The sequence below is a fragment of the Thalassophryne amazonica genome, chromosome 5, assembly GCF_902500255.1.
Source record: "Thalassophryne amazonica chromosome 5, fThaAma1.1, whole genome shotgun sequence".
Taxonomy (NCBI): domain Eukaryota; kingdom Metazoa; phylum Chordata; class Actinopteri; order Batrachoidiformes; family Batrachoididae; genus Thalassophryne; species Thalassophryne amazonica.
This window is the reverse complement of record NC_047107.1, coordinates 115155337-115170420: the sequence shown is the minus strand read 5'-3', so window position 1 is coordinate 115170420 and position 15084 is coordinate 115155337. Positions and strand designations below refer to the sequence as shown.

At 43.1% G+C, this 15084-nt stretch overlaps 1 protein-coding gene across 5 annotated transcripts in view; it reads left to right on the top strand.

The window, feature by feature from the left end:
• Positions 1–15084, top strand: part of adamtsl2 (ADAMTS-like 2) — a 78833-nt gene that overhangs the window by 49370 nt on the left and 14379 nt on the right. For all 5 annotated transcript variants that reach the window (XR_004560900.1, XM_034171133.1, XM_034171136.1 and 2 more), the window contains 7 exons: positions 867–990; positions 1179–1259; positions 1379–1554; positions 8148–8460; positions 10607–10970; positions 12661–12764; positions 13141–13267. Coding sequence is in view for 4 of the 5 variants with exons in the window: in XM_034171133.1 (XP_034027024.1) it covers positions 867–990; positions 1179–1259; positions 1379–1554; positions 8148–8460; positions 10607–10970; positions 12661–12764; positions 13141–13267 (1289 nt within the window). In the remaining variant the exon portion in view is untranslated. The remainder of the gene's footprint in view (positions 1–866; positions 991–1178; positions 1260–1378; positions 1555–8147; positions 8461–10606; positions 10971–12660; positions 12765–13140; positions 13268–15084) is intronic.

Sequence of the window (15084 nt, the reverse complement as noted above, 5' to 3'; positions counted from 1 at the left end):
ACCCTGGGGACACACAGTAATCCTGCACCTTGAGAACACAAAGCCCAGGCCGGTACGTAGGGTTTAATTAGGTCGGCTAAGTAGGGAGGTGCCAGTCCGTGAATAATTAGATAGGTTAATGGCAGAACCTTAAAATCTGATCTCACAGGGACAGGAAGCCAGTGAAGAGACGCCACAATGCCATGATGTACAACCACTACTGTTAGTGTGCTGTTCATTTCTGGCTATGCTTAAACCAGGAAAGAACAGCATCCAAAATTTTGCAGACAGATTCCTGATGAAAAGTTTTCAAATATTAAAATTTCAAAAAAAAATTTCCAGTACAACCTATAGAAACCCATGAAAATTTTTTATTATTTTTTTTTTTTTCGAAGAAAATGTTTCTATGGAATGGTAACATATCAACTCTTCCATGTCCTGCGAAGAAAGTTTGGCATTCCATGCCGAGAAAGAAAACGAGGAAGCTACCATACTACGAGGTAGTGGAAAGAGAGTAATTTCCTAAAATGGTGTCAAATTGATCTATTTCACAAATTAACAACCCCGCAAATCAAAATCTTGATCAAAATATATCTGCATTGTGATGGATAAAATTCTAATCAGTACAAATGGCACTTTTAACCAGCGACTAAGGCATAAACCATGGACTTTAGAAACTACACATCTCAGAAATAAATGCTTCAGTTTTTGCAAATGTTGTGCACTTTTTTTTAATACTGTTAATTGACTTAATCTAACCCACAGCTAATAATGCAATGACTACATCACCTGCAACATTAACATTGACCATGGTGATTTTAATAATTATATACCAGTAATTCAACTTTTTTATCCTCTCCAAATGTATTTCCCAATTTATTGCTCAGCCAATCGGATGTGATGGAGTGCTGTTCTCCTCGAACACACTGGACAAATGTGGTATCTGTCAGGGCGACGGCAGCAGTTGTAGCCGAGTCACAGGAAATTTTCGTCGCGGGGCTTCAACTCTGGGTGAGCTGTGACAGTGTCCCATCACAACTCCCACAGAATTTAATGAAAACACCTTTATTGCAATGTTTTTTCTTTACCTCATACATTTTTGTGACAAAATTACTCTAGCATTTTTTGTGACGTACACAATGCTAAAATACAGAAACTAAATAAAAGAGCCTGACAAGCTTCTTTTTGTGGTCATTAAGGTTACTCCTTCATCACTCAAATCCCTGAAGGATCATGGGACATCCAAATCATTGAAAGAAAGAAATCTGCTGATGTTCTAGGTGAGTATTATTATTATTTTTATGTGTTCATAATGATTTGTTATTTTTTTAAGGAGAAAGTGTTGTGTAGTTATCATTTATTGAAGAATTAGCCATTTCATTTGTAATTTGTCCCCCAGCTGTGACTGACCAAGCGGGCAACTTTTTCTTCAATGGGGGCTACAAAGTGGACAGTCCACAGAATTTCCATGCTGCAGGAACTGTGTTCAAATATCGCCGACCCATGGATATATATGAAACTGGGATTGAGTACATCGTTGCCAAAGGTCCCATCGACCAGGCAATCAATGTTCTGGTACATTTCTCCTGCCATCTCTTTTGCATTCTTTTCTTCTTGTTTGTACTGTTGGTTCTTCATCATGGAAGAGCCTTTATTGTCATTGTACATACATACGAGGTCTATGAGAAAAGTATCCAACCTTTTTATTTTATGCAAAAAATATATGGATTTGATTCATATGTTTTTACGTCAGCCAAGCTTGAACCTTCGTGCGCATACGTGAGTTTTTTCACGCCTGTCGGTTGCGTCATTCGCCTGTGGGCAGGCTTTGAGTGAGCACTGGTCCACCCCTCTCCTCGTTTTTTCATTGTGAGGAAATGGCGGAATGATTTGGGCTTTGTTCCATCAGAATTTTTCAGAAACTGTTAGAGACAGGCAGCTTGAAACCATTCGGAAAATTCACATGGCTTTCAGTGAAAATTTTAATGGGCTTCAGAGATTAAGGAGTGTTACTACTGCTTTAAGGACGGCCCACAATGGCGCGCCGCGCTCTGAGCCACGATCGACAGGCAGAAACGACCATTTCATTTCTAAACGGATCGCTGTATGGCTCCGGGACCTTCATGTGCAATTTCTCTGGTTATCACAAGAGCTGTGAGTATAAGAGAAATTGTGGAGAGCTGAGCACTCCAAAACGGAGGTGTTCTTTGTCTCGCTCCATCAGCGAATTCGTCGTGACTCGCGAATCCGTCGTGACGCGCGAAGCCTCCGCGCGGCTTTCCATGACAAAATCTCTTGTTAAAAGTGAAATATGCCGGAAAATGGCTGATGTCCAGCTTTTGTGATAATCAGAGAAATTGCACATGATGGTCCCGGAGCCATACAGCGATCCGTTTAGAAATGAAATGGTCGTTTCTGCCTGTCAATCGCGGCTCGGAGTGCGGCGCGCCGTGTGCCATTGTGGGCCGTCCTTAAAGCGGTAGTAACACTCCTTAATCTCTGAAGCCCATTAAAATTTTCATCGAAAGCCATGTGAATTTTCCGAATGGTTTCCAGCTGCCTGTCTCTAACAGTTTCTGAAAAAATTCTGATGGAACAAAGCCCAAATCATTCCGCCATTTCCTCGTAATGAAAAAACGAGGAGAGGGGTGGACCAGTGCTCACTCAAAGCTTGCCCACATGCGAATGACACAACCGACAGGCGTGAAAAAACTCATGCATGCGCACGAAGGTTCAAGCTTGGCTGACGTAAAAACATATGAAGCAAATCCATATATTTTTTGCATAAAATAAAAAGGTCGGATACTTTTCTCACAGACCTCGTATATACGAGGTCTATTAGAAAAGTATCCGACCTTATTTAAAAAAAAAAAACATGGATTTGAATCATGTGTGCTTGCGTGAGCCAACCTTGAACCTTCATGCGCATGCGTGATTTTTTTCACGCCTGTCGGTTGCGTCATTCGCCTGTGAGCAGGCTTGAGTGAGGAGTGGTCCACCCCCCTTGGCGGATTTTCATTGTCAGGGAAATGGCTGAGAGACTGCTGCTTTGCTTGATCAAATTTTTTTTAGAAACTGTGAGGCACATCCATGTGGACACCATTCGAGAAATTCATGTGGTTTTTGGTGAAAATTTTATGGGCTTCAAAGACATTAAGGGATGTTACTGTCGCTTTAAGGACGCCCTCAGCAGCTGTGGGGTGCGCCGTGCTCCAGCTGCCATCGACAGGCTGAACGACCATTTCACTTCTAAACGGATCACTCTGTGGATCCATGACCATCGTGTGCACATTCTCTGGTTGTCACAAGAGCTGGACATCACCCATTTTCCTGCAGATTTCACTTTTAACAAGAGATTTTGTCGTGGAAAGCCGAGCGGATGCTTCGCGCATCATGATGGATTCGCTGCTGGACTGACACAAAACCACCTCCGTTTTGGTCTCACAGGACGGCTTTGAGATGGCGTTCAGACAGCTGTCGGTGGTTTTTCAGTCGAGTGATTATCCAAAAAATTGTGGATGTGCCTGGACATGCCAGAACATGTTCTGTGACGCTTCATCACGGCGTGGCTTTGCGCGTCGCGGCACCGCCGGAATTCCTCCACACGTCTGTCTCAATTTGCCGAAAAAGCGCTGATGTCCACGTCTTTTCACAATTCCTGTGCTAGTCCAGACGACGTCCCGGATAAAACACAGCGTCCAGTTTGGAAATGAACGGCACATTCCATTGTTACGAGGAGTTTTTGTCATGAAAAGAAGCGGACGCTTCCCGCGTCACGACGACAAGCGAGACAAAGAACACCTCCGTTTCAGAGTGCCAGAAGGATCACTCGACTGAAAAACCACCGACAGCTGTCTGAACGCCATCTCAAAGCCGTCCTGTGAGACCAAAACGGAGGTGGTTTTGTGTCGGTCCAGCAGCGAATCCATCATGACGCGCGAAGCGTCTGCTCGGCTTTCCATGACAAAATCTCTTGTTAAAAGTGAAATCTGCAGGAAAATGGGTGATGTCCAACTCTTGTGATAACCAGAGAAAGTGCACACGATGGTCACGGATCCACAGAGCGATCTGTTTAGAAATGAAATGGTCGTTTCAGCCTGTCGATGGCAGCTGGAGCGCGGCGCTCCCCACAGCTGCTGTGGGCCGTCCTTAAAGGGACAGTAACATCCCTTAATGTCTTTGAAGCCCATAAAATTTTCACCAAAAACCACCTGAATTTCTCGAATGGTGTCCACATGGATGTGCCTCACAGTTTCTAAGAAAAATTTGATCAAGCAAAGCAGCAGTCTCTCAGCCATTTCCCTGACAATGAAAATCCGCCAAGGGGGTGGACCACGCCTCACTCAAAGCCTGCTCACAGGCGAATGACGCAACTGACAGGCGTGAAAAAAATCACGCATGCGCATGAAGGTTCAAGGTTGGCTCACGCAAGCACACGTGATTCAAATCCATATGAGTTTTTTTTTAAAAATAAGGTCGGATACTTTTCTAATAGACCTTGTACATACATACATACATACATACATACATACAGTGCATCCAGAAGGTTTTCAAAGCACTTCACTTTTTCCACATTTTTTAATGTTACAGGCATCTTTTTTTTCCTCAAAATTCTACACACAGTACCCTGTAATGACAATGTGATTTTTTTTATTTTTTTACATTTTTGCAAATTTATATAAAAAACAAAACAAAAAAGAAAAGAAAACCACCTTTGCCATGAAGCTCAAAATTGAGCTCAGGTGCATCCTGTTTCCCCTGATCATCCTTGAGATGTTTCTACAGATTCATTGGAGTCCACCTACGGTAAATTCTTGATTTGGAAAGACACATACCTGTCTACATATAAGGTCCCACAGTTGACAGTGCATGTCAGAGCACAAACCAAGCATGAAGACAAAGGAATTGTCTGTGTTATGGTCTGCCCCTTGTCCGGGCTGATGTTATGGTTTGGTCTCTGTCCACTTTCCCTTTCATGGTTCTTTTGTCTAGCCCCAGTCCTTGAATGTCTGTTTTTATACTTTAGACATTTGTTGAGTTCCATCTTATTTTTGGTGTTGATCTCTTTTTTGGTCTTTCTTTAGTTTGTCTGTTTGATTCTTTGTTCCTTTCATGTTGGGTTTTTATGAAGCCTTTGGTTTGTCTTTGTTTTGGGTATTTCATTAGGATCACTGCTGGTTTTGGATAGTGTTACTTTCATGGATTCTTTTGCCTCTGCTGCTGTTGTTCACACATCGTCTCTCACTGAACCCTCTTGTCTCTTGTCTTCCCTTGTCTTCGTCTCATCCGACCATGCCCCCTTTCTGCACGTTCTCCGCACCTGTCTCACATCACACCCTGATTGCCTGTCCTGTATTTAAACATTGTGTGTTTTATGTATCACTGCGGTTCGTATGCTTTTCGCCTTGTTCTTCAGCCCTCGTTCCAGCCTTTGTTTCTTGCCATTGGTTAGTCATTGTTCTTTTGCCTTGCCATGTATGACCCCACTTAGCTTTTTGGACCTTGCTCTTGCCTCAGCCTTTGAACTTTGTCTCTCTGTGTTTTTGACCTTCACTCCTTTTTTGGACTGTGCTCCGGTCTCACGGGTGCCTGTTACTGCTGCCTGGCTGACTGTCAAACCGTGTAACGAACCTCTTCCTGATTGTTATATAAAGCCTTTTTGTTACTCCAACCCCTTCATTTGTGAGTCTGCATTTGTGTCCAACTGCTTTCTGAGCCACGCCTGCACGCTCATTGACAGAATGAACTGGTCAGTACCGGGAAGCAGCAAACTCTCGCCCAGTCATGCTTGGAAGTGTTCATCCCGCCATGAATCCAGGCATTGCTACGGTCAAGTACATTCTTTCTGAAATCAATTTTCTCTTCAACTGTTTTCTCTCATGCTACACCCCGACAATTTTTTTTTTTTGAATAAAGCTTGAGACTTGGTGAGGCGGCCAGAGCTGCACCTGCCGCCCAGCCCTGACAGTGAGTCTGACTGGCTCGACATTGTTTAAGATTCAGGATTTATTTTTTGAATACTGGAATCATCCAGGTCGGTAGGACAGGCAAAGTGTTTTTGCAGTAATAGATCAGATCTTGCTGGCCGAGTCTGACATTGCGACCACCTATCTGGATCTAGCAAACATAAAGACCCTGATCAGGAAAAGTAAGGTTCCTCCATATATTGAGGACCCTGTGGACTTTCTGTTCGAATCAAACATGTATGATTCTCTATGCTTTTGATCTTCGCTCAATTTTGGACTATGCTCCTGTCTCATGGCTGCCTGTTACCTCTGCCTGGCTGACTGTCAGACTATGTACCAAGCCTCAGCCTGATTCCAATACAAAGCCTTTGTCTTACTCCAACACCTTCGTTTGTGAGTCTGCCTTTGTGTCCGACTGCTTTCTGAGCCACGCCTCTGCGCTCCTTGACAGTCTGTAGTCATCTGAGACAAGATTGTCTCAAGGCATAAATCTGGGGAAGGGTACAGAAAACTTTCTGCTGCTTTGAAGGTCCCAATGAGCACAGTGGCTTCCATCATCCATAAATGGAAGAAGTTTGGATCCACCAGGACTCTTCCTAGAGCTGACCGCCCATCTAAACTGAGCGATCGGGGAAGAAGGGCCTTAGTTAAGGAGGTGACCAAGAACCCGATGGTCAAGATATCAAAGGAGTGGCTTCAGCACAACTCTGTGAATGTCCTTGAGTGGCTCAGCCAGAGCCCAGACCTGAATCTCATTGAACATCTCTGGAGAGATCTGAAAGTGGCTGTGCACGACGCCTCCCATCTAACCTGATGACGCTTGAGAGGTGCAGCAAAGAGGAATGGACAAAACTGCTCAAAGATAGGTGCTCCAAGCTTGTGGCATCATATTCAAGAAGACTTGAGGCTGTAATTTCTGCCAAAGGTGCATCAACAAAGTATTGAGCAAAGGGTGTGAATACTTATGTACACGTGTTTTCTTAAATTTTTTTTTTTATGCACTTGTAAAAAAAAAAAAAATAAACCTTTTTCCAAGTTGTCATTATGGGGTGTTGAGAGTTGAATTTTCAGGGGGGAAAATGAATTTACTCCACTTTGGAATAAGGCTGTAATGTGGAAAAGTTGAAGCGCTGTGAATACTTTCCAGATGCACCGTACATACTATGAAATTTTTCCTTCCTATCATCAGGTTACCTGTTTTGATAATGCAAACAGTGTCACTGTATTGATACCATTTCTCCAGTTGTTGTTATCATGCCACAGTCATGTGTGATCATGTTCTACATTACGCCTTTACATATCAGAGTACAGCAGTATTTAGGTGGGACTGGGGCAAATGTCCACTGTTAAGTGGGTCATGTTAATTCCTAATTTTTAAAAATCATCAGCAAATGCAACATAGTGTATATCATTTTAAAGCATTTTGTGATCTCTAGTTTTTTCAATGAGCATATTTTTTTTATTATCAGTGGATTCTACAAAATTTGTACAATGTGTGTAAGAACCTTTCCATTATGAAATACATTGCAAATACATTATAGTAGCTTCCATCTCATCTGCAACTAGAGGCCTTGGTGTACTCCTGCCATCTCTGTCCTTCTCATAACCCCTGATTGGATTCCTGTCTTCCTAACTAAATGAGATTGAAGACCTGCTCCAGAGCCCTCTCCATTTCCAGCCGTTTTCACCAACACTGTTCCTTAAGATCACCTGCTGCTGTGCATGTTTTTCAACTCTCCCTGTTCCAGCCACTGCAGGCCAGGTGATCTCCAGGAACAGGGCTGGTGATTCACAGCATACATGGGAACAACATAAACAAACAAACACACACTGGGCAGGCCAAATGAAATTGGGCAGTCGCCTGTGATTGGCTGTTGTCCTTATTATTGTTTTGCATGTTAGGTTTTTGAATGTGTGGTGTTTAATTTCTGCCATATTTTGAGTGTCAGTATTAAATTTGAGACCAGGATCACAATGTGATTCATCCTATAACACTTCAATTTTCTCTTATGTAGAATTGACTCTCTCTGTCTGTCTGTCTGTTTGTCTTTTGCATGCCACTTTAAGAGGAAACAACCTTGAGTTAGCATTGGTTATGTTATTGCTTATTATTCTGGTCATTATATGCATTATCTTTGTTACTAGTACATCTCATTCAGCTCCCCTTGACTTTAGTTTTACTTCACACTTCTTGTTGCTCAGGTGTGGAACCAGAACGGTCGTACACCGTACATCACCTATGAATACACCATCCTCCGAGACTCCCTGCCACAAGGACCTCCTCCTCCCATCTACACTGGTGCCGACAGCTCAGCCGGAGACGTCTCTATGGAGGTGAGGGGCCTGCTGGCCCCCAACAGCAGTGTTTATGACCAGACGGGTCTTGACACCCAGCAGGGTCAGATTCTGCTAGACCGGGGCGGCACTGATAAAGGCCAAGAGACCAACGAGGTGTATGAAGAAACGGCGGCCATCAACTGTAACCAGGACGGAGCAGCTGCTCCCAAGTTTACAGGTTTCTGTCACCTTATACGTGTTGTCCTACAAACAAAATACAGCACCATCTTGCACCATGCAAGATGCACACATACAGGACATCTGCCAAAAGCATGTTTGCTGTGGTCTCCAAGAAAAGCACTGCAAGAAACAGGCTTTTAAGAAAAAATAAATTGGAGTCAGCTCAGTAAACAAAATAGATTAGAACAAACAACTGGTTGACTGACAACACACAGTGAACTCTGCCACTGGGTATTATTTTACTATTTCTTGTAATCCTATAAAAACATGAATGAACTCCTTGCAAATGGCACATAAACACATTTGGTAACAGTAGAGCTGTGAGGTAACTGAGCTTTAAAGAGAGAGAGGGCGGGAGAGAGAGAATGGAAAACGATTGGTAGAGGACAAGAAGATGGAAGACAAAAGAGATTTTACCTTGATCCTTCCTCTTTTTGTGTGTGAGCGTGTCCATGCATGTGGAATGGCTGTGTGAAGATGTGCATTATTTATTTTGGAACGATGGGTAGCAGCAGATGAAAAATTCAGTGCTTTATGATGTTCTGTCATCTTAAAATGGCTGCATCGCAAACATGAGCACTAATGGCCTTCCTATGGGCATGCAGCACACCCGGCTGACTTCCAAAGCCATTAGACCAGCATCTTGGTGGTGAGATGAGGTGATGCAGACATCGGTTGAGTTTGGCTAAAAGGCTACACAGGCTCACACTGCACAAAACACAAAATACTGACTGAGTGCTGACTGAACATATTTAGATTTCTACTTACATTGTTTTCCCCATTTTTTGTGACTTTTTAAAATCCATTCTGTTTGGTTCTGTTTAGGGTCTCAAATTTCATCAACTTGCTTCACCGCTAAAGAATTTGAAGAAACAAAACAAGGGGGGATTTTATAGATTCAAATCGCCAACAAAGTTTTAGACAACTCATCTTTGACAAGAGATCATATAGCCATAATATTATTGTTATTATATTCTGTCAATCATGGTTTGAAATTTAGCATCAAACAAACAAGGAGACTGACAGACAGAGAGGGAAATCATAACTTTAGCTCTCTTCTGTTGGTTTGCACAGGTAACTATCATGGTTGGAGAGGTTCACAGACTGTCGGTTTCAGAAATGTGGTGCTACTGTTTCATGCAACACCAAGCAAAATTAATTTAATCAACACATTATTTATGTATAAGGCAAATACCGCATTAGTGAGCAGAAGCTAACAAGCTAATTCATGTTATTGTTTGAAGTACAAATAACTCAACAGTAAACTGCTTCTTGCTGAGACCTGAACAGATGAAACTGTTAAGAAGGAACTAAATGTGCATGTTTAAATGTAAATCATGTCTGTATTTATTATACACTTTAAAACATTATAATTAGCCTTACCTTAGACTCGCTGTCCTCCTTGCTGCAGTTCTAGCTGTTCCACACATTGAAAACAAGTGAAGTGGCGAGTAGTATGAAAATTATTCCCTCTCTTTATTCAAGAACATGGTCTTTCAGTTTGAGAGCATGATTGATCACTTTCAACCAGCGCCTTCTCCTCATTTAGATCTTCTTCTTGCTTTGCGGTGGTTGGCATCCAGCTTAATGGTGCATTGTTGCCACCTTCTGCTCCAGAGTGTGGATCAGACAATACCGCATTCAGATCAGTATCAAGGAGCAACTTGTCACACATGTAGATGGTGCCATCTTGTGACCACAGATGATAATGCAGCGTTTTTTGACATATAAGTCATTTTGAAATGTAAGTTGCAGGACTTGCCAAACAAGTAAAAGAAAAGCACGACTTATAATGTGGAAAGTACAGTAATGCATGCTACAATCTGGCAATATAGTGTTGAATTGTTGTATTTAATTGAATTGATCCCTTAATGATTGTGATGGATGTGACACTGTCAATAGAAAGAGCATCGTGTTTACAGTATGATTTAGCTAATGTGAAAAAGATCAGATCAGACACAGATCACTGGCAGATGTTGTAAAATACCAAATAGAAAAACATTCGGACAAAATGTCAAATTAAAGTCTTTTCAGTGAATAATGTGATTGTAACCATAGACAGCAACTGAAATAACTTTGAGAGATAAGTCTTTCTCTGACTTTAATGTTTTATAAGGCTAAAGATTTTAAATTTCTTCCATCAGAAGGAAACAGCAGTCATGCAGGCAGCACTGCTGTTCCTGCTCCTGTTAGTGGCTCCCTAGACCCAGGGCAAGACTCGCCTAACCTCATCTGGAGGGTCCTGCTGGATGACCGCATTGGCGCAGATGAACTCCTCATCAACATTTCAACAAATCAGCTTCTGGCCGAGGGTGACAATTTGTTTTCAACAGAGATTGGAGCAGTGGAGGTGGACCTGAGTAGCCCAGAGCGAGGCGGACCATTTGTTCTCAACAGGACCCTGGAGTTCATTCTCGGCCACAAACGCAACGACAGTGGAGATGGTGCATACCTCAATAAAACTGTGCTGACTGGTGTGAGGAATCCAAGTCGCTACAACCGAACCAGGTAATCAGACAGTAGTCAGATCATGTAGATGTGGTGGTAGTAGAAGCTTTCAGGGCTGTGACCCCCAAACTGGGAGAATGGCTCCAGAAGATTTGAGGTGCAATATCTGAGGTCTCCGTCTATAAGAGTGCAGGCCTAGGAACAGCTAAGGGCCCTGTCCCACTGGCGTTTAGGAGGATTTGCGGATGGAATGCGCACAAAAGTGGCCCACATCCGCAAAACAACCGCAGTAACCGTGTAACATTCCTGTATGAGTCGGCCGCCATCCGAACACATCCATGATCATCCGCAGAGGCACGCATGTCCACAGCCAGGCTTTTTGAGCGGCTCAAAAATCCTGCTGCGGATGAGATCCGCATCACTGCCTGAACACATACTGAAGACATACGCAGGACATACACAACCAACGCGCTGCATATCCCCTGTCATCCGCTGATATCCGCAACCGACGTGTTGGCGCGGCTTGGCGGCGGACCGGGACAGTGTGCAAAACAGATATGACGCGTGCCCAGCACGGCCACATCACGGTCGCAAATGGTATGTCTCGCATGTAGACAGAGTGGGCACGGATGAAGCGAGTGCATCACGGCCGCTGTGCCCCTCATGGGGGCGCCTCCGTGGTCGCCTTCGCTTCTATTCCCTGTTATATCTGTTTTTCTTCCTCATGTATTCGCTGATCCACCCCGGGACATTTGCCATTTCCGCCCACCTTTGTTGCGGACGCTCAGCTTTTGTCTCCTCATTTCATGCGCAAATCCTCCTAAACGCCAGTGGGACAGGGCCCTAAGATACTGTGCAGGATCCTCAGAGTCTTCTGTTTGTGTGTGTGTATGTATATTATCCTGGGTTATAGAGTTAAACAGAGCTAAAGTATCTGTGATTTTTCAAGTTAACGCCTGACAGTTGTCAGAGACAAAGGGAATGGCCGGTGTTATTCCAAGAATGCGCACATGACTTCTACATGATGTGATGAAATGCAACATGCATCTACTGGGCTGCAGGCTGTGAATCAGCTGTGACGCTGTGGTTGTTTAACCCTCAAGCGACCAAGCTATTTTAGCGACTAATACGGTAGGATAATTATAGCATCAAATACAAAAGAACCGGTCACTAGCAAATATGCCAACACTTTAACACAAATCTCATTGAACCCATCAGTCATCCTTTGTGACAATCATGAGCTATTTTCATCCTCACTCTGGGCATCAAGAATCAGTCTCAATGCATATGCAGCTGTAAATCTTGCTATTCTAGGTCTGTTGGCCACGCTTCCTTGCAAAACAGGAAAATATAATGATTAGAGTTGGCAAATTACAATAATGAAGCCATAATGTCAGAAATCTCATAGATCTTCCTGGAGGGTCATAAGTGACTCAGCAGAAGTTTGGATTATAATTGCCACACGGATCGGCCGATCCTTGTAAAATTCTACAAACAAATGCACAACAAATAGATGGTAGGAAACTTTTCCTGATTAAAATTAGAAAAATGGTGCACAAAAATATGCGCCTGGGGTCATAAATGACCCCACTTAGTCACTTTAGGGTTAAGCCTTGGGGCTGTGTGTGTGTCCGTCCTTAAACGACCTTAGAAAATACAACCCCGATAGGTAAATATTTGTGTCAAACGTTGTATGTATGTATATGAAATCAAAAAATCTATGCCAGAATAATAAGTGTTTGTGTGTCAGGGTTAATCAGAGGCTTTATCAGAAGAACCTTAAACTGAGTGCTGCAGACATGTACCGCTGGAAACTGTCCTCTCAGGAGCCCTGCAGCATGACCTGCTCTATAGGTACACTCTGTAACACACACACACACATGCACACACTCTGAAGATATTGATGTCGTAATCAAATATCTTGTGTAAATGAATTGGTTGTCAGTGTGGCTGATGCATTAATTAGTGATTTCTGTTGCAGCTGTTTGATTTCAGTAGAGACAAATCAGTGTTTCTTCAAAATTTGTTTTTAAATCAGTAAATAGTTATTGTATTTTGTATTTGAAAATGTTATTGTATGTTCTAGTAATATACAGTATTAGATGTTGTGTGTATGAAAACATATGTCAGGTAACAACAGAAAACACTGAAGCTTTGGAGATTAATCTCAGGAAATGGAACATTAAAATTTTCACTTCTTACTTCACATCATTGTCTCTTCTTGTTGCAGGAGTGTCCAGGTCATTTGTGGCATGTGTTCGCTACGATGGCGTGGAGGTGGATGACATGTACTGTGATGCTTTGACCAGACCAGAACCGGTCCATGATTTTTGTATTGGCAGAGAATGTCAGCCCAGGTACTGCTGATGTGTGAACCCTCCAATGAACCATTTGAAGGTTCATTTCAAATTAATTGTCGCAGATTGAATCTATAGGTGTTGAAAGCAAATTATTATTGTGTACAGCCCCATTTCCCCAAAATGTGGGATGATATGTAAAATTAAAATAACAGAATGTGATCATTTGCAAATAATTTCAACCAAATAGTACAAAGATAATATATCAAATGTTTGATGATGATGATTGCTATTATGTTTTTTAAGTATATGTTCATTTTTTTATTTGATGTTACAGGTGCATTTTCAGTGGTATGTTTACCACTGTGTTACATCACCTTTCCTTCTAACAACACTCAATAAGTGTTTGGGAACTGAGGACACTAATTGTTGAAGCTTTGTAGGTGGAATTCTTTCCCATTGTTGCTTGATGTACGACTTCAGTTGTTCAACAGTCCGGGGTCTCCATTGTTGTATTTTGTGCTTCATAATGCGACACACATTTTCAATGGGCGACGGATCTGGACTGCAGGCAGGCCAGTCTAGTACCCGCACTCTTTTACTATGAAGCCACGTAACACGTGCAGAATGTGGCTTGGCATTGTCTTGCTGAAATAAGCAGGGACGTCCCTGAAAAAGAAATTACTTGGATGGCAGCATGTGTTGCTCCAAAAACCTGGATGTACCTTTCAGCATTGATGGTGCCATCACAGACGTGTAAGTTGCCCATGCCATGGACACTAACACACCCCCATACCGTCACAGATGCTGGCTTTTGAACTTTGTGCTGGTAACAATCTGGATGGTCGTTTTCCTCTTTTGTCCAGAGGACACAATGTCCATGATTTCCAAAAACAATTTGAAATGTGGACTCATCAGACCACAGCACACTTTCCACTTTGCGTCTGTCCATTTCAAATGAGCTCAGTCCCAGGGAAGGCGGCGGCGTTTCTGGATGCTGTTGATGTATAGCTTTCACTTTACATGGTAGAGTTTTAACTTGCACTTGCAGATGTAGCGATGAACTCTGTTAACTGACAATGGTTTTCTGAAGTGTTCTTGAGCCCACGCGGTGAGATCCTTTACACAATGATTGTTATATGGCTGGGGGGGCCTGGCTGCTGGTTTGTTTGTCTTTTGGTTTCCTCCCAGGTGGCGTGCATTTGGGACTGAGTGGCTGTGTTGCTGAGGCTGTCAGGACCTCACCCTGATCACCTGCGACTCGTCAGGACTCACAGCTGTGGTGCATCTGGATGGAGTGGAACATGTTGGCATTTAAGACTGGAGTGCACAGTGTGTATTTGCCAGAGACTCGACCTTGTGACCAGACGGGTGAGATCGTCGTCTTGGGAGCCATCTCATCAACAGCGGATGCTGAGAACGTCCAGGTTTGATGCACAGTCTGTGAAAGAGGAGGGGGTGAGGTCTCACGCTCGTCAGCACACTTCCTGAGGTACGTTAGATTTTGTGACTAACAGTTATACAGTCAGTAAATGTGGTGTCCCTCACACCTTATTGTATTGAGCTGTTTGTTAGTCATGTATCAGCTTCCACTGCGGTGGAGTTTTGTGAACTGGATGTTCCATGCCTGCAGGTTGGGAAGCTGATCAGTAATCAAGCCAGGAAGTGTTTGCTGTTTGTACACCTTTAAGTGTAGAGTGTGGACTCGCATAATGGTTCCTTCTTTCACAGACTCGGTTGTTGCGGCCACCTGGGGGGTGTCGGCGGGGTCCTTGGGTCCGAAACAGCTTCTGGCTCCGGACCGTTAGCGCTGCTGGGAGCGCACCACGCCAGGCCGCACCTTTTTGTTATTATATTATCACTGTTATGTATTAAAT